Here is a 24,688-nt window from a genome sequence, read left to right on the forward strand (position 1 = left end):
GATACATTCATAGAAATCAGTCTATTACTTGGATTTTTTTTTCACAAAGAAGGAACCATGTATAACAGTTGATTTTACCTTCAGTTTTGATAATAGGCTGAAGACTGCCTTCAATCACTTTAATTTTTGGTTCCACAACTTTGGTTATAATTTTAGTTGCTGAAAGTATAGAAAGTGGAACATAAATGATGTTTACATAAAAACAACCTGAATAAAATTGTCCTCTCTCTCTTTGTTTTAATCTTTGCTGGGTACTGAGGTATAAGGGGTGGTAATGTGTTCAGGCAGTCAGGTCCAGTAAATATTCATGGTACATTATCTATCGTCTTCTCATGTCCAGATGGTGTACTCTGAAGTCCAGACACATGGATTTGTTCCAGTGAAATATATACACACTACGTGAGGAATTCTATCTAGAGACCTGTAATTTTGAACTGCAACACTAAAGCTCTTTACCTTCTTTAGTACTTCTTGAAAATATTGGCTGCATAGCAACAGAAGACAAATAAACATGATTAATTTCATGCGATTCATAATATCTTCAATTGCATTGTTGGGTTTTTTTTCTCATAAGAAAAAATGAAAGACAAAGACAAAATATTTTTCATGCATTTGATAACAGTGATATAGAGAGGAAAATATGAAAAAATAGTTCAAAATAATTAAAAGTAAAAATAAATTTCAACCAGCCAAATATGAGCTCTATGCAACAAATATGATATGATCAGTATTTAAATTATAGGCTAAAATGTTTAGTTTTCAGCCTTAATATCATCATCATTTTTTTAAAACTTAGAAGTATGTATTTGAAATGTGCCATCCATCCAACTCAGAAAATAATATGCAAAATGTATTTAAAACAGCAGCAAACTATTTGGTTGACTTTTTTTTTTTTTTTTTTGTACAGATTAACTGGAAATGTGCCTCTCGAGCCATACAACCAGAGCTACTGGCTTTTGTCATTTCTACTTAGAAACCTTAAAAGATGGCTCCATTAGGGGTGCCTGGGTGACTCAGTCAGTTAAGCTTCTGACTTCAGCTCAGGTGATGATCTCACAGCTTGTGGGTTCAAGTCCTGTGTCGGGCTCTGTGCTGACAGCTCAGAGCCTGGAGCCTGCTTCAGATTCTGTGTCTCCCTCTCTCTCTACCCCCCTCCACCCCAACTCACTCTCTGTCTCTCTCTTTCTCTCAAAAATAAATAAACATTAGGGGCGCCTGGGTGGCTCAGTCAGTTGAGCAGCTGACTTCGGCTCAGGTCATGATCTCACAGCTCGTGAGTTTGAGCCCCACGTCCGGCTCTGTGCTGACAGCTCAGAGCCTGGAGCCTGCTTCGGATTCTGTGTCTCCCTCTCTCTCTGTTCCTCCCCTGCTCATTCTCTGTCTCTCAAAAATACATAAACATTAAAAATAAATTTTAAAAATAAATAAACATTAAAAATGTTTTTTTTTTTTTTAATGATGGCTCCATTAGATAGTGGACCACACTAAAGCTAACTGCAATTATAACAGATTGTGTTGACACATTAGAGATGAGATGTAGCACAATTTGGGTTTCTGTCACATTCTCACCTTTGGTTTCTGAAATGTTTAGCTGTGTCAACTTTTAAAAATTCCTATGAGTTCCAGACCTTAATTGTGACTATGTTTCAGTCATATCAAATTTTATATCTTGAAATCTTAAATTATGAAGCTCTAAAATATATCAAATCTATGCATCTAATTACTGATCCCACAAGTGGTCTTGCCACAGGAAACCTTTACATGAAAACTAAATCCACAGAGGTCTCTGCTGCTACTATCAAAATGGGTTAATTACTTTTAGCATAAATTTTCAAGTGGGACTCAAAGTATGGGATGTTGCTATAGGTTGGTAGCTTTGTTTCAGTCTTGCTTGACTGAAGACTTAAATAGTTCTGACAAGTCCTGGGCTGAGGATCAAATACTGATTTTATTCTTCTGTACCTCAAATGTTATGTGTTTGGCAACATATACTAAAGAGAATTTTTCCCCATACAATTGAAAACTATGATATTTTGGGGATAAGAATAATATATAGCAAGGAAATTAAAGAAATTTTAGAGACAAGTCAATAAAGGAACATAAAAATGGAATCTTAGTTTTAATTATTCTCCACCTCTATTTGAGGGACACTTCTAAATAGCAGCATTCCCATGTGGGGAGGAGTTAAAGAAACGTCTGGCATCAGAATGCAAATCTCTGAGCAGTTTCAAGAGCTTTGAGTAGGTAGACAAGGTGTATTAGACTTACATATTTTCGTAAATCGTAACGTATTTTCTGTGAGTGAGGATCCAATTTTAAGAGAGGAAAATAAAGGAATTATAAGATTGTGGCTCACTCTAAGCAAAATATTGCATTGGCACATGTAGAAAGTAGTGGACCTTTAATGGATAAAGTAGGAAAGGTAAAGAAATGTAGTATAGTTATACATCTTTAGTGAGAAAGATGACATAACATTTCTGATGAATAGAGCCCATAATGATTCTTTAATTTGTTATAAAATATATACAAGATTGTATACTTCCATACTGGAATTTATACCTGGTTGAATCATAGCTATTCCAGCTCCATCTTTCAAACAGTGCTGAGCTGGCCTGATACTGGATTTGCATGTGTTATTATTACATCATTGAAATCAGCAGACATTTTGTTTTGCTCCTTACATTTTCTTTATTCTTTTTCCATATCTAGTGTAAATCTTAAGGAATTTTTTTTATTAAATAACAGAATGATCACAGTATAAAATGGAGTTATTTTCTAGCCAGGGTAAATGTGGGAATTGAAGTAATCCTTTAACTACTGGTGCATTTTGAGTGTTTAATTGTAGAGTCAAAACAAAATGAAAAGAATTTCTGCTTTGAAAGCTACAACAAAGGAAAGAAAAAAGACAAATGACGAAAAAAGCACATTGGAAAAAGAATACTACACGTCACAGTTATGAGAATGAAATGCCCTTTACCATTGTTAAGTAGTAGAAGTTTAATTTTGATAATCTGGTAAAGTCAGGGATAAAAGAACCTTGGAATCTAGGAACTTAGGTTTATTGCCTGGCAAAGACCAATTTTTGGATTTGGATTTCTCCCCATCCACTTTTGGATGGGGAGAGTTTTTGAACTGCCAATTCATAAACATTAGGATTCTTTGGCACACCCCTCCCACCGTGCCCTTAGAAAGCTGATGGCTTGAGGGTGGAATGAACTACAAATCCTTCAGCAGTGTTACTTCTGTGTCCATACATCTGAATTTTCAGATAGCTCTGGGATGCCTTTTGGCTGTCTCTCCTCTTCGTATGTTTGTATGTCTTTTTTTTTTCCATGCTAGCAATTATATTTTATTGCTATTCCCATATCCTATCATTCTTGTTTTTCAGATGAATGGGAAAGTGGTCCATAGAGGCTGAATGGTAATGGCCCTGGCTGAGAGCTCTCATCCAGACCTTAAGCCTGTGTCAAGTGGGATGAAATTTGCCATTGTTTGGAATTCTAAATACCAGATTATCAATAATTTCCAAGTACAAAGTAAATATTGTGTTTTCTTTTTTGTACATCTTGTCACTTGTATATGACAAATATTCATTATGTACTTACTGTAGACAGTCATGGGGATTTCTTTGAAGGTGCTACCACGAACAAACTGAAAATAAATACACTTGTATTTAGTAACATGAAATTAGTAGTTTTATTAACAAAATTATGGCACCACTTTAATTCTTACTAAAGTGAAAATAGTGAAGGTATCATTACATTTAATAGAAATGAAGTCTTCATATAAACCATTATACAATCTCCTGCTATTGGGTCAGATGGCGTAAAAATTATTGAAGGTGTTACTCAAGAGTCTTAAAAATTATGGAATAGTTAATCCAAAGTTAAATGTTTATTAAATAATATTTCATATGTTTTCTGATACTTTGACTTTATAAGGATAAAGGGGGAAAATACTTTTTTGCCTTTAACTACTGTGATTAGTGATAATTTTTTTTACAAGTACATACTTTCTCTTTCCCTTATATTCTGTAGCAAAGGCATTTGGTGATAGAAAGATTATAGTATTTTTTATCTGCATTTCTTTTCTTTCCAACTGGACTGTATTTTTTAAATAAAGGGACATCTCTGATTCAGCTTAACATTTCCCATTATAGTTAATACAGTGCTTGAGCCCAAGTAGGTTTCAGAGATATTTGTAGAATAAAACCATAAAGAAATTATCTCATTTACTCACGGGTGAGCCAGTGGCACATAATCGACAAAGAGCGGTCCAAGTCCAGGGTACATCTAAGCTACTCATGTATACATTTCTAGTCTTTTATGTAAAACCTGCAATATCTGTTTAGGAACAAATCCAATAATGTTCTGTACCTTAATCTGGATGTATTTGATCAGTTTATTAAGGATTTCCAGTAGCTGATCATTTCCAACAGGTGTGTCTATGAAGAGGAATATTAATATTGATAAGAGCATTTGAAATACAAATATACGCTTCTATTGAAAAAAGATGTAGCCCACTAGTGAGTTCAGTAATTACCAACCTGCTGGATAGAGGAGTTTATCTACAACATGAATGACACCATTCGTTGTCATGATGTCAGATTCTTTTGATTTCACTTCATTCACCAGAAGTGTATCATTTACCTATCAAAACAGGGGATAACATCAGTGAGAAGTTTAATGAAAAATTAATACGAAGATAATTGAACAATAAGTGAATGCTATCATAAATTCATTCTAGAGAACTCACTCCTTTCAGATAGATTTTGCTTCCTTGTGTGGTCTTCAGAATGTTAGTAACACCAGGTTCGAATCCCTTTCCAATGAAAACTCCTGGTGTCAGGTGATAAAGGATGATGTTTTGAAGGGCATTTTTGTCTCCTGGAGGGAAAAATATATATTTATTTATAACGTGTCATATTTTTCGATAATTTGATACTAGAAAAACTAAGGATAAAAATATTTCTTTGTCTTTAGTTTTTCCACACTGTGATTTCTCATCATTTCATTGTTCCTTCAAGTTGCTATCAACAAATGCCATGTCAAAACAGTCACTTCAGTCTGTTCAATCAAAATATTAGCCAACTTACTGGGAGGAAAAAAATCAAATTATTTTTGGAATTGGAATTGTTTCTTTCCTTGTCACCTAGTTGTGTGGACTCGAATAGAAACAGCATAAGTGAACATCTAGGTCAACAACATGACGGCAAGCAACTGCTAATGTAATGTAATTACTAATGTAATTAAGAACATTAATGAGTGACTTTCCGTATATTCCATGTGGAATTAAAGGAAACTAATGCTAGGCATGAATATTAAAGTGGGGACATTTTTGAGGCTGATTTCTGTGCAGGAATGCTTGAGGAAGAAATGAGATCCTGAACACAAAAGGACAAATATCTGGTATCCACTTTTACTCACGAATCAGAATTTCTTTTTCTTCATTTGTCATTCCCTTAAAGGCATCATTGGTTGGGACAAATAAGGTCCAATCTCCAGGTTGTGTCAGGAGCTCTTTCAGGTCTGCGGCTTCAAGTAGGCTGAGGAAAATGCTAAGCAGGAAAGATATGTATATTTATTCTGTTAGATTTAGATTTAGGTATGCTCACCCACAATGCATGGAATAAAAGAGCATCCATATATTCTGGAAAGCATGAGAAAGTGTTCATACATTTTCATAGTTCAGATGCAGTTTACCTGTTAAGAAAGTTTAACCAGGGGGAAATTATTTAAATATACATATGGTTTTTAAAATTTCCTAAACTCGGGGAGCGCCTGAGTGGCTTAGTCAGTTAAGCGTCCAACTTTGGTTCAGGTCATGATCTCACAGTTCGTGGGTTTGAGCCCCATGTCAGGCTCTGTGCTGACAGTGCAGAGCCTGGAATCTGCTTCGAGTTCTGTGTCTTCCTCTCTCTCTCCCCCTCCCCTATTCATGTTCTCTTTCTCTCTCCCTCTCTCTCTCTCAAAAATGAATAAACGTTAAAAAAAATTTTGTTTAATTTCCTAAACGTGGTTTTTATCCTATAAAACTTAATAAGGTCACACTTTATAACAAAAAAGAAGCGTGTAGTTTTCATTTAAAATTCTACAAACTAGTCTTGGCTAGTATATAATATCATTTTTAAAAATTAAATATTTAATGTTTATTAATAAAATACTTATTAATGAAATATGTATTATTTTAATTATTAATAATTATTAATGATTTTAACATTTAAAAACTTGGGGCGCCTGAGTGGCTCAGTTGGTTAAGCGGACAACTTCGGCTCAGGTCATGATCTTGTGGTCCGTGAGTTCGAGCCCCACATCGGGCTCTGGGCTGACAGCTCAGAGCCTGGAGCCTGTTTCAGATTCTGTGTCTCCCTCTCTCTGACCCTCCCCCGTTCATGTTCTGTCTCTCTCTGTCTCAAAAATAAACAAACGTTAAAAAAATTTAAAAAAAATTAAAAAACTTAAATACAAAAAAAATTTGCAAGGAATAAGTCCATCTATTAAATTATTTCACTCACGAAAGCATATTATGGTGAACTAGGAAGTAAAATAGCGTTAACATATTTCAGTTTTGAAAACATTTGCATGGACTTCTTACTGTAAATTCTACGTTCAGTATTATTGAATACTGAATGCCTTTTGGAATACTATGAAACAAAACTATGTTAATAGTTCTTGCTCTCTCTCTCTCGTGTGTGTGTGTGTGTGTGTGTGTGTGTGTGTGTAAATGAAACTAATAGGCTTACCTAAAGCGTTTATCTTGTTTTAGTTTTTCATGGAGGGATTTCTCTGCTGGTTTGATGATCTCTCGGAATATGTGAATGGCACCATTTCTTCCTTGTTTGCTTCCTCTCACCATGCATGAATTTTCAATGCAGACAGCCTAGCAAAAAAAAGAAAGACACAGCTGTACATGTCCTTAATCGAGATGTCCTAAGTGGAAGTAGTTGCATAGTTGAGTTTCTGGAATGACTCTTCTAAGAGGTCTTCTGACCTCTGTGACTAGAAGAAACAGCATCTCAGTTCTGTTTTTATGGTCTGGCACAATCTGATCTCACACTTCTTATTGGGTCAGTTACTAGCTAGGCTACTCTATGTATCATCATCAGGAAATAACAAAAATTCACCAGGAAATTGTTTCATCAGGAAGTCACAAAAATTCCATAGAATTCCATGCCTACATCTTTCATCATTCTTCTCCAGGTTCTAACCATTCTTCCACACCCCCTTTAAGAAACTTTTGCCCTTTAACTCTTTAGGACCTTCTTTATTCCTGACTTCAGTGCCTTTTGTGATCTTCACAAATATTTATTATATTTTCCTGACTGTGAGTCCCTATCAATTTATTTTGTAGTGTTTTTGAACAAATATATGTATATGCAGCCCATTTTCTGCAGCCTGTAAAATATGTGTCATGGAATTGTGGAGCCATAGTGAGCAGCTGCTGTGCGCCCTATCAGGTAATGCTTGACTTCCTATGAAACCTTTGAGCTGTAGATGCGTTTGTTACCTGGACAGAAATTGAACAGCACTGCTAGTTGAATTGTAATCTTCATTAGTAATACTTTCTAGAAATTTTCCCTCAGAAAAAATATGTCAGAGCCATTTTATAGACATCAGAGATCTTTATGTGTCTATAAAAAATTACCTTGTAAACTGCACAAGACTTCATAAATCAAAAGCTTGCTTTAGAGAACTTTTAGTGATTTCTAGAATTGAAATAATAAATGCCTTAGAACATAAAGTTATTTATAATGAAACAAACTCAAATTATCTGATTTATTATTACATTGCACTTTTTGTGTCCTTTCTTCACAGTCTTTTCATACATTACTCAGTTCCCTGATCCTCCTCTGAATATTTACTATTATAAAACCACATTAATAAAGTTCTAGAAACATTCATTATAACACCATTCTTAGACAAGGACATGTCATTTGACATTTAGGCCAATGTGGAAGTCTTATATTTTCCTGATTTACTTACTGTTCGATAGACAAAGACTCTGAGCTGTTTGCCTCCAATGGTTTCAAGTTTTTGTCCATTGTAAAGCTCATTAAGCCCAACTTTTACTTTCAGTATGTGATTCTGCAGAATTAATTTAAGAAGCCGCTGATCCATGCTCAGAGTATCATCTATAAATAAATTCACAAGGACAAGGATTAATTAGAAAGCATTAAAATTCCTCCTGGTAAGAGAAAATCATGAAAATGGGAAATCCCTAATACTACCCATATTGTGGATTCTGCGCTCAAAACGTATATGAGTCAACTAACTGCTCAAGGCTATGAATTCTATGCACCAATTAGGAACTCTGAGATATTCCATCAAATGAGTATAACATCATTCGGAGGAGTCCAAACGATGGACTCCATCTCTGTAAGGGCTACATAGTGTTGTGTGGTCATTGGCAAAAGTTAAGCTCTAATATTGGCCAAGATTTTTTCTGAGAATTTGATATACATTAATCACATGAAAGACTATGGATGAATCATTTATAAATTTATATTTACCTCTGAAGAGAAAATCAAAATACATACACTCTCTTAAATGTGGGTTAATGTCAACACATGTGGATATAGTTATTACAAAGAGGAATAATAGTATTTCTAGGAATTTGAATTTTTTGTTAATAACACTATGTACCACAATTTAGCATTTCAAAAAATATTTTAAAAATAATGCTTGTTTTTTAACTACTCAATTTTGCCTTATAATTTAAATACATCTTTATGAAATCACTTTTCTGGAAAAAGTGGCAGGTTGCATTAATCTAAACACCATCCTTGATTAGCAGCTCTTAGATAAAATACTTATAGTTTGCATCATAATATGAAAGTGATAATAAATAGTCTCTTGCTTTTATTTATTTATAATTTGACACCTCACATCAAATTTTGAGATGGAAAATATACTTATTTTTTCTTAAATATTATGTTGGTGTTAAATAAATCAGATTTATTTTTCTTAAGATCTATTAATACGTACCTTAAGTGTGCTGGAAACATGATTAGAGTCATAGAATAACTGAACATCCTTTATCAAAAACTTTCACTCCCTGTAGGCTATTATCTATTCTAATGAAATGTTTTGAAATGAAGGACATTTTAACAGAGACGACATATTGCTAATGATGTGTAGTCAATAAAGTAATAATCAGCACCTTGTAGAATGTCTGTTATTCCTTAATGCAGACAATCATGGTGAAGAAAAATAGTGTGTGAAGGTTGGTGGGGGGTGGTGGGAGAGTAGGAATGACAGTATCCAGTACATACCTGAAAACGCATTATTCACAGGGGCCAGCAAAGTATATTCTCCATCTGGCCGCAAAGCAGATGCCAAGCCTAGTTGGGCCACGAGGTCTGTGAAAGTGGTTTGCTGATTTCCAGCCAGCTCAATAACTTGTTTAGCTGTAAAGGAAACCATCACCATCCCAACAACGTCATCATTGTTATTATCATCATTCTGAAGTCAGTAAATCAATTCTTGGCTGTTTTCTATAAGCTATTTACTGCAATCACAATGTGATAAGATAGTCTGCCCTTCCCTAGTAATAGTTCCAGATTCCCTTTTTTGGGGTTGATACAGAAAATTTCAGAAAGAAAATATCTTTCTGGCTTCTTACTTTTCATTGTCTTTAATTCTCTATTCCTCATCTTCCTCCTCTCTCTGCTGTTGCGAATGCCATAGTTCTTTCATTTATCCAAAGCTGACCATTTGGTTATATCTTTCCCTCTGTTTTCAGGAAAAACCATGGTACTTTGAGAACCTTGATAAATTATGAAGTGTTAGAAACTCTGGAAAGCTGATGTTCCATGCATGGAATGCCTGTGATTAACAAGCTACCTATTTTAGTACTCAGTTCACTATTTTGTATCTGTGCTTCACATACCATTCCTTATACTACACATTCATTTTTCATAGACTTATTCTTGAGGCATCATAATTGGTAAACAGTAGTAGGTAGAAGAATATGAAACTGTTGCTCACCAGAATCAGGAATTAGGACCTGATCAATCAAATGGATAACACCATTATTTGTCACGATATCTTTTTTGTTCACCATTTTGATTCCATTTACTGTTATACTGTCACCGTCACATCCTATCTCAATGGTGTTTCCTTCCAGAGTCTCAAAGACTGCTCCTCCCATAATTGCCTCAGAACACTGGAGGGTGTTCAAAAGGTGGTACTTCATGAGGGCTGGAGAATAAATTAAAAACAGCAAGTTTTTAGATCAAGAGAAACTGCACTTAACCCTTAAAAGATGTGTTTCACTGTGGAACTAATTATTCCTAAAAAATAAAATACATATAAGACCTAAGTATTGACTGAAGATTTTTAAATTTTGTTTATGTTCTAGGAAAGCTTCTTCCATTAACTATACAATAGAAATAGCTCAGCTCAGTAGGAAGAAGAGATCAGTTGTGTGAAATGATTTGTGTAGCACTAGAAAATGTGTTAGAGAAACTTTTCACTGTCATAAGAAAGTAATTTCTGATGTGAAAAAAAAAGAGTTGCTCCTTTCAAAAGGCCTGTATTTATTTGTGATAACTGTTCCTAAGTGCCCAAGCAACCTCTTGCCTTAGCCACTCATAACAGAATGTCTACATATAATTTGTAAAGACATTAGTAGCGGAAGATTAGTAGGGTAAGACAAATCATTCCCTAAAGAAAGCATCTGGAGAATAGACAAAATGAAGATGATTTCTTGGAAGATACCTGAAGGAATTTTAATGCCTCAACTGTATTTTATCCATATCTGCATCATCCAAGTTTTTCATTTTAAATCATTCAAAATATATTTTGGGAGAGGCTAAGTTAAATGTACTACTTACAATGTAAAATCTATTTGAAAATAGAAAGGGAGATTAGAAAGAAGGCAAATTCTGTGTATCAAATAAGTAATGGCCAAAGAGAACCATGAAGTTTTCTCAACTCAATGATATATTTTAGCATAAATTTAAAATGAAAAGCATCGCATAATACATATATGATATTAAAATTTGATGATCTAATATTTATTTTCAACAATGGCTAAATCCTTTTTAATGCCTGCTATTTATTTGCTTGAAAGCAGTACAAAAGGAATGTGATCTTTAGGATATTCTTATCTTTTAAATTCATTATTTAATTACTCTGCCTACTCTTTCAAGGGCTTTGTTTTCTTTTAAGATTTTTAGAGTCCACCTTAAGAACAAAAGTTTGTCTTTGCCTTTGCTTATAAAAGCTGATAATCTTGGCATGACTTAATCTTTTTTTTTTTTTCTCTTTTCTTCTTGGAATTCTGGGAGGGTTCTCAAAGAGGAGGAAATTTTTAGTACCTTCAGAAGCCACTTTGTCTCCCATGATCCTTTCTAGGACGCCTCGTGGAAGCTTCTCAAAAGCCTCATTGGTGGGAGCAAAGAGAGTGAAGTGACCATCTCTTCCAAGGGCCTCCAGAATATCAGATGTGATAGCAGCTGCCTGAAACACAAAAATGCTTTTTAGAGGCTTGCACACTGCAAATCCAAAGGCAAATGACAACACACTTCACCTAGGCTGATGCAGGGAGCTGATTGTATAGAAAACTATAGAAGTTTGTTCTTGCTAGATCTTTAAAACATTTTTTGACACAACCAACTATGTCCTTTCCAACTTTTTTTGTAATAATGGGAATTCTGCCCATGCTTGTTTGACTGTAGCAATATCCAGCAGTACATGTAACTGAGATGGACACATACTAAATACACCAAATACACTATGGGCACATAACTAACCATTCTTTATCTGTCATGTTCAAATAAATATGATTATGTCATAGGAGATGATTTCTTCTGTGTAAAATAAAAGTCTTTTCATTTCAAGAAACACATTTGTTATATTTCTGCCAGAGTTTTAAAATAGCATTTTATGGGGCGCCTGGGTGGCGCAGTCGGTTAAGCGTCCGACTTCAGCCAGGTCACGATCTCGCGGTCCGTGAGTTCGAGCCCTGCGTCAGGCTCTGGGCTGATGGCTCAGAGCCTGGAGCCTGTTTCCGATTCTGTGTCTCCCTCTCTCTCTGCCCCTCCCCCGCTCATGCTCTGTCTCTCTCTGTCCCAAAAAATAAATAAACGTTGAAAAATAAAATAAAATAAAATAGCATTTTATGGTTAGACTCTGAGAGAGAAAGGAGATGTTTCAATGGTCCAAGGCAATCTGCTGTTATTTCTTCTACTTACTCTAAAAGATGAGAGTTCATCTTCTGCTTCAATGAAGTCTTGAATTGAGGTACCAATTTGTGTAAGGACACGATCAATGACATGTACAACACCATTTGTTGCAATCTGGTTCCCATGGATGATTCGAGCGCAGTTAACAGTGACAACCTATAATTATTTGGGAAAATCCAAGTGCAGAAATCAGAGCCATCCATTGACCACTGAGACTGCAAGGCCATTATTTTTCATTTTTGCTAGTAAATGTAACATGAAGGAACCGACATTCTAAATGTAAATGTTGAGGATGAAGACATATATTGTTCTGTCTAAAAACAAGAAAACTAAGAGGAAATAGGACCAGTTGAAAACCCTATCCAGTTACACTCAACAAATCTAGAAACTAAGGCAAAAAAAGCATTTTTTTTCATTTGAGTTATTGCTTTTTTTCCTTCTCTTCCCTTTATAGACATAGTCATAAACTATTTCAAATGCAGATCAATGAGTTACATTAAAAAAAAAATTCTACCGGTCCTAAAATAAGTTCTGAGAGAGAGAAATAATTATTGAACAAATATAATCAGTTCTATTGCAGTGATTTCCTAATTATTGCCTCATTGTTGACCCTTTTCATCCCTGGAAATTTGTTGAAAGAGCCCTATGACTCTGCTGGAAGTTTCCCACAAAGACTCTTCTCTAAATACACAAGAACATAAATCAGTACAGTAGGTAGAGGATGAATAAAGGAATACTCATTCTGTGATTATTCTTTGATAAACTCTTATTTACTATTTTTTCTTAGGTTGTTATTTTTAAAACACATCAACTAGTAAAATCTCCTTTATTAAGAACATCTAAGTCTGCTATCAGTCAACTGTGATTTAATTTCTTCCTCACAATCACTCTCTAGTAGAAATCAGCCACTGAATTAGAAATTTACATGCTATAAATGTGGGGAAAAGGCATAATATAACAGTCACTAACATTTTACTGTTTCTGTGAACATTATAAAAAGGTATAGAAAAAATTAAGGGTGCTATTACTCAGAAATGTACTTTTTATTAAGGAAACTTACCCCATTAGGATAATGGTTAATGAAAAGTCCCAAATTGTTATACATTGAGGGAATAATCATGCCATTTTTTAAGTCCTTGGTCAACATTCTGTTATTAACCATGTGGCTATGTAAAGCATTCAATAATTCAACATTTACATTGCTCTCCAAACCTCTACGGATATCCTAGGAAAAATTGAAATAGTAGAAGTTTATTTTATTGAGGTTCATCATTAAAATACTTATAATCACACTATTTCTTACTCTCTTGTTACTTTCTTATTGCATTTCCCTGATGATCAAATCAAATCAACATAATTAAAATTATATTATTTCAATTGATTAAGTAATTTTGTAAATTCAGGTACTGAGTTAAGGCTCCTGAATCTGATAGAGTGCTTGGACATTTATAGTGACAAAAAAATTTTTTAAATAAAGATATTGATGGAGAGACAAACTTGATGTAAATTAAAGGCTTAGGGCAATATGAAATTATCAGACATTTGAAATATTTTAAATGGTAAACAAAACAAAACAAAAATGGCATTATATTTTTGTACAACATTTAAATTTTAATGAGGATGTTGTTTATTTCATATCAAATTCAAGAATTCAACCATACTGTACCTTTTTTTTAATCCAATATATATCCTATATATGTGTAACATATGTATATCCTATATTACATGATACTGTATATGGCTCTATGGGAAAGTCTCTATCTTTAAGGTATTTATGATATAGGAGCAGTTAAAAATAAACATAGTAAGGGGCGCCTGCCTCAGTTGGTTAAGCGTCTGACTTCAGCTCAGGTCATGATCTCATGGTTAGTGGGTTCGAGCCCCACATTGGGCTCTGCGCTGACAGCTCAGAGCCTGGAGCCCGCTTACGATTCTGTGTCTCCCTCTCTCTCTGCCCCTCCCCCACTCACACTCTGTCTCCCTCTGTCTCTTGAAAATAAATAAATGTTAAAAAAAAATAAACATAGTAATATAAAGAATAGAAGGAGAAAAAAATGCTGCTAGGGGTCAAATGAGGAAGAGCAGCTATTCAAGGCTTGGTAATAGATCTTGAAGGGTAGACAGGGTAAGAATGGTAGTGATCATTCTAAGTCCAGTTGCTGACACAGGGTAAAAGTTGGGAGAGCAGATGTTGTCCAGTTTGGTTAGCACATACTTTTATCTTTCTTAGATAATATTAAGAAAGAATTTTAGAAAAGTATGTGGGACAATAATGTGGAAGACTTTAATGCCTGACTAAAGTATAAACTAAACTGGCAACAAAGGGCCACTGAAGATTTTGTGGCATTGGAATATAATGTTTAAACTGGGCTTTAGGAAGGTTAATATAGTGATAATGCATAGCAAAAAGGAGGTATCAATTAGGAGGATGAAACTTGAGATATAGGTAACTAATAATAGTTTGTAAGAATTAGAACAGAAATAAGATGACTAACAATTTTCAAGCCTGAATACTAAGATTGATACTCCCAATTATTTGGGGGAGACTGGGGGAAGCCAGAAGAAAAGCAAATGTTTATGTGAAGAAAGAAAATAGCATTCTCTTAGATACCTTTTTGTTTAAAGACGCAGCAGTGTATCTAAGGGGAGATATTAAAATGGACATTAGAAATACTCTCCTGGATTTCCAAGGAGAGCAACTACAGAAACAGATTTCATGGTTATACACGCTAAAGTCATAGTTGAAGTCATCAGAAGTATATATAAAGAACAGAGTCTAATTCCTAGTAGAGACTTTAATAAGACCCATTCTTAAGGAAGGAAGAAGAGGAGTCAGCAAAAAGAACCAGAAGGGTGGTTAAGAGATGAGGTCAAAGACAACCAGAAGAGAGAGTTCCATATCGCAAGCAATTAAACATACAGTTAATGTAGCAAGATAATATCTAGAGGAATCTGCCTAAGTTTTACTAAATATTTGACTCTAGTGGTAATTATCAATTCAACTTCATATCAAATAGAAAGTAGAAATATATTTCTATACTAATTTTACAGATTAGAAATTTAGTGTATTATAAAGCAGATTATGCACAAAAAAATGTGAAAATCAAATGCATTATTTACAATATTTCATTTAAATATTCCTACACATATATACATATGTCAATGTCTGAGCAGCCATCTATATTTACATATAATTAAAAGTAATTAATTGCATCTCTAGAATATGCCTTTATAATAAATTTTAAATTCCACTAGGCTTCTTAACTTACTGTTCTATTAGATATGTCATCTAAAACTCAATAAATCTCTTCCCATCAAAAAAGAAAGAGGATAGGAGTAAAATAGAATAATGACAAACACCAGTTCAGTCCACTCTTGGTTTTCCCTTTCTTAATTGGTCTATGAACCTACTGGGTAAGTTATTCCACTTATGGATGTATTAAAATACTTTACTCCTTACATTTAGTAACTCATCCTTTTATGTATCCTCATATCTATTATAAAAAGATATAAAATTTCTATTAATTTCCAAGTTAATAAATCCACTCAAATGCAATAACTACAATAAAAATAATTGTATTAATAAAAATAGTGAATTACAGAATCCAAGTTGTCCCAAGCCTCATTACTCGGTGCAAAATAAGTAAATGATCCCTTTCCTTCAATCTCTTCCCTCAGTCTTGAGACATCAGAATAGCGTTGTGTTGTGGTGGCTCCCACGATGCCCAGAGTGCCGTAAACATGGTCAATAGGCATAACTGAAATAATCAAGAAATCAAGGTCTTAGAATAATATTTCAAGAATATTATTTCACAATCATTTGAACTTTATACTAAGTTCCTCAATTCATTTAACTGAAAATTTTAGCAATAAATTTCTCTGCATGAATGATCAGTTTTATACAAAGATTGTCACTGGAGTGCTAGATGATAAAACACCACTGAAAACTATTATTTCATATATCTTTCATGTTGAGGGAAAATGAATTTTAAATTATCATCTTGGTATAACACTTACTCTATGTAGGTTTGACTCCTCTTATGTCAATAATAGTTCAATTATAAGTATCAATAAATATTTCTGATTCACTGAACAGAAGAATATGCTCTTCACTTCTCACTAAAAGAATGGCCAAAGGTAATATTTTCTTTTATGTTGGCTTAAGGCTCTTAAATGGTATAATATTGTTAGGTATTGGGTTATTAATTTTTATAGATTTGGATTTCTAAAAGAAATACGTAGACCTGCTTCTTTTCAGCATAATTTCAGGAAGGAAATAGATGGAAGTATCTAACACTTCCAGAGTATTTTTCCTGAACTTCAGAAGAAATATTAATATATGAATATCAACCTGAAAGTTGGTACAGCCTATTTATTCATTTTTTGACCCTATCTTATTTGAATAATACCATAGGAGAAGTGGTTATTACATTTGTGAATATATCAAGACTGGGTGACACAATTAATAATCAAATTATAAAATCAGAATTTAAAAGACCCCAAAAGGATGAGGAAAATGAGTCAAGATTAACAAGTTAAATGTAACAGAGTTCCAAGTATATCTTTACGCCCAAGCTGAAAATATAAATCCTAGAAAAAGAGCTGACTTGATAGTATTCATAGTCAGGCCAGACTTGAAGTTGAAAAACAAATCCTAGAGAAATACCCAACTCGATAGAAAGAACTGTAATCAATTTTTAACTGATCATAAATTCATTAGGAGCTGATGATAGCATGTGGTTACCAATGATAGTAACCAAAGTTCAGGGGCCCCCAAAAGTGAAGAATTTGTCTTGATGATATTCTCTCAGATGCTGGGACCCACATAGATTGCAGACACCAGTCTGGGATCAGATTCAGAAAAAAAGATGACTGGACTGGAGGCTTTTTATGTGTTGGTGTCCATGATGGTGACAGCTCCAAAGTTTATGTTATATTAGAAGAACTGGGGATGCTTAGCCCAGAGAAGAGAAGAGTCTGTTGGGGAAAGGAGGATAGTGGAGGAAGTATGTGATGATTGGTATTAAATATATGAATGTTTTTTCAAAGTTGTTTCAAAGAGGAAATAGATTAACTTTTTTCTCCAGTTGGCAGTTATAGGAAACCAGCTTTCAATATGAGGGATGTTATAAGATCAGAGCTGTTCAATTAGAGATTATGCCTTTCCAACGAGTCCACTCCATGTTTGTAAACAAATTCAAAGACAAGGATTTTGTAGAGAGGATTTTCATTCTTGAAGGAAAATTGAACTAATTTGAAGTTACGACCAAGCTCCTATTGTCTGGTCCAACATTCAATGCATGAGCAGTAGGTTTTAATACTTTATCACCATGACAAATTCATGATTAACACAAAGATATTGGTGGTTTATCTTGGATTTATTATGGTGCTAAATACACACACATACACACACACGCACATGCACTCATACACAAAATTGGGTTCTCTACAGGCTAAGCTACCTCAAATCTCTTTCTTCACACAAGACAAGCTCCTCATTTATTTCAGTAATTGAAATTTTACCTGCTGGGCAGCCTTTCATTCCTTCCATCCTCATATAACCAGGGCAACATTCATATAACACCGTCCTGTAGGTCAGAAGAAAATTAATATTAAAATGGTTTTTTATGTGATGATTTTTGAGACTCTAGAATTGTTTATTTCCTGGTATCAAGTTATTTACATTACTTTGATTTCTCCATACAACGTCATGGCATTATAGAAAAGTTCCAGGATCTTGAGGCAGAAAAATGGGGTTTATGGTTCCCAGTTCTATACTTGGTGGATGTGTGACTTTGAGCAAGTAATTTAACAAATTCAAGTGTCAGTTTCTCCAACTATTTAACATGGATATAGTATCCCTGACACCTACTCACAAGCTAGTTGTGAGTCTCGAATAAAATGATGCGTTGGGAATCACTTCGTAAACTATAAACGGTCAGAAATGTTTATTAGTATAAGGTTATTAGAAACTAGAAACATCAGGAAATATATTAACCCCTTTCAATCAATAAAAGCTATTCTACTGCTAACTAAAATAATGCTATTTTACATTTGAATTGCCAGTAATTAGTTTGATCATACTAAATACAGTCCTTAATTTATTTAATCCAATGTATTGTATTGTTTTCAAAGACAATACAATATTCAAGAAAATGCTATTCTGTTCATAGTTAACAAAGTGTATTAAATTATATAAGGCATAATTAAGGCAACAAACCAGAAAATTCAGCAAAGATGTATCCAAATCAACTTTGTATAAATTACTATATTTTGTGGGAAAATAGTAACCTGAAATCATCTATCTAATTTCTTTTATTTTTTTACTTTATTAAAAATATTATCCTGATCTTCATTTTATCAAATTCCATTTGACATTTTCTGGTGTTCTTCAGATTCTAGCATAGGTAATATATTTTTAAAAATACTTTTATTTATTATTATTTTTGAGAGAGAGTAAGAAACAAAGCACGAGTGGGGGAGGAGCAGAGAGAGAGGGAGAGAGAATCGGAAGCAGGCTCCAGGCTCTGTGAGCTGTGAGCACCGAGCGGACATGGTGCTTGAACTCACGAACCGTGAGATTATGAACTGAGCCAAAGTCAGACACTCAACTGACTGAGCCACCCAGGCACCCAGTAATATTTTTAATTAAAATTTTACATAATTCTCTGTTTCCTCTCAATAGAGATATGAAGGTGAATGCACAAAACAAAAATTGGAAATGGGGGAATATTATCACTGAAGAGGAGATATAGACCATTTTGTAATTTTTAATTGATAAATTCCATGTCATGCAATTTAAAATAATTACTTATAAGCTGGTTATCTTGCAATTTAGTAATTAAGCATGCATTAACTAGTTCAGATATTTTATTTTGGCTTTTTTCTAGTTGTGATAATTGTACTCAAGAAGTATGAGTAAATGAAAGAATATATTTAAGAGAAAGGTCATATTTTCTTAGAATGATAGAAATTACAATAAAAGAAAAAAGGAGAATATTAATGATACAAGAAATTATCTTATATAGCTTAAAAAGTAAATAAGCTTTTCAAATTGAAGCCAGGTCCATTAAGTGATTATCCATGATTTGTGGCCCTGTTTGTCGTCTTAGAATCCTATTTCTCAGGGGCGCCTGGGTGGCTCAGTCGGTTAAGTGTCCTACTTCAGCTCAGGTCACGATCTCGCGGTTCATGAGTTCAAGCCCCGCATTGGGCTCTGGGCTGATGGCTCAGAGCCTGGAGCCTGCTTCCGATTCTGTGTCTCCCTCTCTCTCTGCCCCTCCCCCGTTCATGCTCTGTCTCTCTCTGTCTCAAAAATAAATAAATGTTAAAAAAAAAATTAAAAAAAATCCTATTTCTCTATTTTCTTGATGTCAATTTAAAAAGTACAATGTAACATTATTTATTCATACCCATATATGCAGTAAAATATGAATATTCATACCCATATATGCAGTAAAATATGAAACACGAAATGTTTCTGGCATGGAATATTAACTTAAAGATAGTTGACAGATAAGACATGGACAAATTTAAGTGGGGAATGCCAATTTCAAATTGTTCTTCAATTTCAAAATAATTTCAAGAATAGTTGGTATTAGGGGCGCCTGGGTGGCGCAGTCGGTTAAGCGTCCGACTTCAGCCAGGTCACGATCTCGCGGTCCGTGAGTTCGAGCCCCGCGTCAGGCTCTGGGCTGATGGCTCAGAGCCTGGAGCCTGTTTCCCATTCTGTGTCTCCCTCTCTCTCTGCCCCTCCCCCGTTCATGCTCTGTCTCTCTCTGTCCCAAAAATAAATAAACGTTGAAAAAAAAATTAAAAAAAAAAGAATAGTTGGTATTAGAAACATATGGAAACTATATGGGAACCTTAGGCAATTCCTAGCATGGCCTCTGAAATAATTTATTCACTAACATCCCCATATAAATAAATTTGAATACTTGGATGCCAAAGGACTGATTCAGAATGTTTCCACGTTAGCTTTAGCATATATTATACATGATTAAAAAACTGAGACACATATTTATTGGTCCAATATTGATAGTACAGGACTTGACGTAAAATAGTGAATAGAAGAGGAAATTGTTAAAGTAACAGAAATTTCTATAACACTTGTTAATATGAACCAAAGATTAGCCTTACCATAGACAGTTCACCAGGTGGAACAAAATTCCAAAATAATCAGTTGCAATTTAAACTGATAGTTGAACAATATGGTTATGTGAGTTGATATTTTAAAAACAAAAAAGTAGGTTTTTTCAGGAGATCATTTATTCTATACAAAACTTAAATCTCTCACATGGTTGGTAGAATGAAACAAGAGTAAAAAAGAATCATAACTGTGCACATCTCTGAAAGTGGAAAATCTATCCTCATTTTCTGAATAGTATCTAAAAATCTCATGAAAATGGAAGCTGAAAGGAAGACTACAAAACACTATGTTATTCAGCCAATATATGTTATGGAAAATATCTTAAACTTAGGAAATTCATGTTTATCATTAGACCTGCCCAATTATTTCCTTCAAATCTGCAAAGCAACTGTTCAATGAGAAGACAAGCATTTCTGTCAACTGATACAAAGAGTCCTAAAGATGCCTCTGGAAATTTTAGCAGCTGCAAGCAGATGGCAAAACAGACATTCCTCTCGTCAATGTTATTGATTTATTGGATTATTTGAAACTAGCAGCTAGCATTTATATTTATTTCAGAGCACAAATGTAAATGTGGTTGTGAAAATGAAGCTACTTGGGGGAAAAAAGCTAATATAGTATAACAAAGGAGACACTGTTATGTTTCTGATAAAAAGCCAGGCTTCGAAACAGGATTTTCTTTTTTTTTTTTTTAATGGAGAGCAAGAAAGAATGTTGGCATGACCTTTGCACAAGCCTTGGCATCTCTAACCATGTTTAGATGGTTAAAGTGAGATTACATCATACTTTCCTAACTTTCAGGAAGAATGCAGTAAAGATATCCCCTGAATATTTCAGACAGCAGGTCCTTTCTTATGTAGTTGGTGTGCATTCCAAATATGCCTCATGGTAACCAAGAATGTGAACAAAGGAAGGAGAATCCAGAGTTTTGGAGTTCCCAGCTGGGGCCCAGCCTGCATTATGGCCAAGATCATTGCAATCACTGACTTGCATTGTAATTGTGTGAATGACTCACAAATCTAGCAGATGTCTGCAAACAAGTAGGAATTAGATCCAGGCCAAAAAGTAACTCTATCAAATCAGTTGAAACTCTATTAAGCAAATGAATAGGAAGAGGCAGCAAACTCCTGTGGTGTCCTAGACTTAGTTACCATGGGGAAGTAGAGTCCAGCTAAGGTTATATACATTGAATATGTGATTTTTATCTGGAAATAAAGATAATCTTATGTATTTTAGGTAGGGATCTGGTTACAACCCCTTTTCCCACCCACATATATCCATTGGTTAAATCACTTTACACTTAAGGACAATCGATATTGTGAGTTACTTAGCGATTTCACAATCATCAAATCATTCTACCCACCCCCCACCCCCAGAAACTCTGTAAGTATAAAATCGACATTCACAGGTAAAGAAACAAAGGCTCCAAGAAGTTAAGTGATGCCATATTTAGTATTTGTACCAATATTATTAAGTTAGGAAGAAGTTTTTAACAATCCCCCAATCTTCCACCTAAAGTTTAATGATGATCTACTAAGCAGGTTCTCATTCAGATATTTAATTCTCAAGGCATCCTTCATCAAGAGTGGAGTCCAAATTAATAGGAAGCACTCTTTTCTTGATCGGGAATGGTATCACTAATCTTTGTGATACAGCAACTTGCTCTTTCTATGACTCAGCTCCTTCCTTTTAAAATGAAGAATCAGACCACTCGAGTAACTCTCAACTTGTATATATGCTCAGGATTGTATTTTCCTACCAAGGTTTATTGATAGATTAAACCACTATGCATGTTTATCAAGTAATAAAAAATATTTTCTTCTAAGTAAAGAGTGATTGTCTTTTTGGCTATGGAGATAGTAAATACAATGATGGGCTTTATCACCTTTGTGGACCTCTGGGGATCTGGCAGTGTGGGATGGAATAATTGGATTAAATAAAGAGACGAAACTTAAGTTCTTTCCAACTTCGAGTGTTGATGAAAACTTTGAGGTAAACTGGAGTAATTCAGATAATTTCCAAGTGATTGTAGGGAAACATTAATTAGTGCTTCAAAAATCCTGATATTTTAGATCAGTTTGTTTTTCTGGCCCATTTTTTTTTTTTTTTATAAAATGAGGAAACTGAGGAAACCATTTTTATAAAGTGAGGCATAGAGGTTAAGTGTCTTGCCTAAAAAAGAGGGCCAAACCAGGGTAGAAATGCCATAGTCTCCCACTGATTCCATACCAAATTACATGGCAATGTGATTGCCATCGACCTCTTTTGGACCTCTGTGACACATAGATTCAAGGCTCATGAGAGGTGCACTAGCAGAGGGAGAAATGCAGGGAGAATTCCTTTATTCACCTTTATGATATATATATTTTTTGTTTTTAAAGCTTTCAATTTGGGAGAATATTTTCAAGAAAAATGATGCATGTGTCCAAGGAAAGGCGTAGTGTTGCTTTGGGGACTGGGACATTAAGGAAAAGATGAGACTTACGTTTTCTTTCCACAGATGGCACCTTGGTACCAGTTCCTACAAGTGCTGAAGTATTTCTTTTTGGTGCCTAAAATCTGTTGAAGGGCACAGACATTTGGGCTGGAAGACAGAGGGAAGGAAAGAGAGTTAGTGTCCTAATGACAACCAGTGTTTCATACCTTCAGGTCAGATGATTCACAAAAAAAGTTAACATGTGGACTCAATTTTCAAAGATGTGATTCTAGTCTTGCAAAAATCTACTTCTTGATTCAATCATACTGAATCATTAGAAAAACTAAATTCTAGGAGAGAAAAAAGAGAGAGGAAATTATACATCCTTGAGAGAACACCAGCATTTCAAAAGTTAATTTAGTAGGAATATTCAAGCAGCATTAAGTTCAACTTAGTTTTGTTGTCATGTGTGTCTTATTATTTCTAGTAGTAAGATAATCTACTGACCCTTCCTAAATCAAACATGTGCTCATTTGGGATTCTAATCTGGAACAATGGACTCTGGAACAGTGAGGAATCAGAAAGCAAAGAGACAAGTTTTCCTATGTCAAAAAACACCGCATTCTGTCATTTTCTAGGTGAGTAATCACAGAAGTAAATAAGTATTAAAATTAACTTGAATAATATGGCTGCACAAAGGAAAATCTATGTCTTTGAGTGGAAATAGATCAGAACATCCTGTGCCAGAATTTTAAGTGTTTTTCTCTCTTAAAGAGATTGAAGTTTTATTTGCACTGTAAAGCAAAGGAACATTTGAGCATTGTGAAAATCTCTCTGAGACATTAGAAGAGTGCCAAGATCCATTTCAAAAAAAAAAAATTATAAATGGTTGGTTAAGTTACTAAATTATGCCTGGTAACTTTAAAAATGCTAAGTTGTAGTTGGATTAATTCCAAGAAATATGTTACTTTTGCAAATTTTACAGAATGCAGAATTTAAAAGCATTCTTAAATGCTTTAAAATATTTAAAGAACTAGTTCTATTACTCATTATTTTATTTTCATACATAATTTAAATGAAAATTTCCTTAACATTATGTGAGATATTTCAAAGATAACTTACTTAATGAGAACCCTAACCATATATATTTTTAATTTTGGAAACCTCATTTCAGGTTTTTGGAAGGAAATAAAAATACAAATAAATAAAATAATAAATAAATGTCCCGTTAAATGTTGTCAATTAGATTAAAATTATGTAATGCTTCATAAAAAGCAATTACATGAAAATTACCTTGACAGAAATTTTTAAAGTTGAAAACACATTTATAAATCACAGAATACTCATTTTTATTGTTACTTTTTAGTAAATAAAAAAAAAAAACCTGAGGCATATATAAGGAATTTTATGTATACTTACACATAAAACAAGCTAAGAAAAAAAAATTATAAAAATGAACTACTGACTTACCCCTGATCCCGGCCCCTGATTCGGCTATGAGCCAAGATCTTGTCATAATGGCCATTGGCATTTGCAGAGTTAACAACAACCAGCAAGAGTAGAGAAAATATGGGTAAGAAAGGAATCATCTTTAGTCTCTCCGTTACAGTTAGTCCACGAAGAGAACTGGCAGTGGGCTTTGGAGAGCTCAGAGTTTATATACATGTCAGAGTCGTGGGAGGGAGCACTGTATAACCTGGGAATCTGAGCTCTCTCCAAAAAACATCAGCAACTTCAATTTGGCAGCTAAAATGCACTTTTGTTATGTTTACTGAACACATCAAGCATCTTTTACTTCTCATTCTGAAGAAGATATCTATTTTTATTTTTAAATAATTTATATTTCCCCTTAATAGCTGACTCCTTGCATGTTCATATTTCAGTTTTATTCTTTTGTAAGTTGGAGGGGTTTATGGAAAATGCTTTTGTCTGGGTT

General features: G+C 34.2%; 1 protein-coding gene across 8 annotated transcripts in view; it reads right to left on the reverse strand.

Annotated features, from left to right (window-relative positions):
* Nucleotides 1-24,341, reverse strand: part of POSTN (periostin) — a 35,328-nt gene extending 10,987 nt beyond the window's left edge. For 6 of the 8 annotated variants that reach the window (XM_047076968.1, XM_047076893.1, XM_047076815.1 and 3 more), the window contains exons 1-16: nucleotides 24,223-24,341; nucleotides 22,822-22,920; nucleotides 17,711-17,775; nucleotides 15,788-15,945; nucleotides 13,248-13,412; nucleotides 12,197-12,343; nucleotides 11,321-11,462; nucleotides 9,987-10,199; nucleotides 9,272-9,406; nucleotides 7,983-8,131; nucleotides 6,743-6,879; nucleotides 5,427-5,557; nucleotides 4,756-4,886; nucleotides 4,547-4,649; nucleotides 4,377-4,444; nucleotides 3,606-3,651 (exon numbers count right to left, since the gene is read on the reverse strand). In XM_047076968.1, the coding sequence (XP_046932924.1) occupies nucleotides 3,606-3,651; nucleotides 4,377-4,444; nucleotides 4,547-4,649; nucleotides 4,756-4,886; nucleotides 5,427-5,557; nucleotides 6,743-6,879; nucleotides 7,983-8,131; nucleotides 9,272-9,406; nucleotides 9,987-10,199; nucleotides 11,321-11,462; nucleotides 12,197-12,343; nucleotides 13,248-13,412; nucleotides 15,788-15,945; nucleotides 17,711-17,775; nucleotides 22,822-22,920; nucleotides 24,223-24,341 (2,008 nt within the window). Of the gene's footprint in view, nucleotides 1-78; nucleotides 160-3,605; nucleotides 3,652-4,376; nucleotides 4,445-4,546; nucleotides 4,650-4,755; nucleotides 4,887-5,426; nucleotides 5,558-6,742; nucleotides 6,880-7,982; nucleotides 8,132-9,271; nucleotides 9,407-9,986; nucleotides 10,200-11,320; nucleotides 11,463-12,196; nucleotides 12,344-13,247; nucleotides 13,413-15,787; nucleotides 15,946-17,710; nucleotides 17,776-22,821; nucleotides 22,921-24,222 lie in introns of all 8 variants that reach the window. The other 2 variants (XM_047076614.1, XM_047076469.1) reach the window with 1 other exon arrangement.
* Between the last annotated feature and the right edge of the window lie 347 nt (nucleotides 24,342-24,688).

The sequence above is a fragment of the Lynx rufus genome, unplaced genomic scaffold (assembly GCF_022079265.1).
Source record: "Lynx rufus isolate CCGP_SWC_20201006 ecotype Redwood Valley unplaced genomic scaffold, mLynRuf1.p SCAF_1, whole genome shotgun sequence".
In the NCBI taxonomy this organism is placed as follows: Eukaryota; Metazoa; Chordata; class Mammalia; order Carnivora; family Felidae; genus Lynx; species Lynx rufus.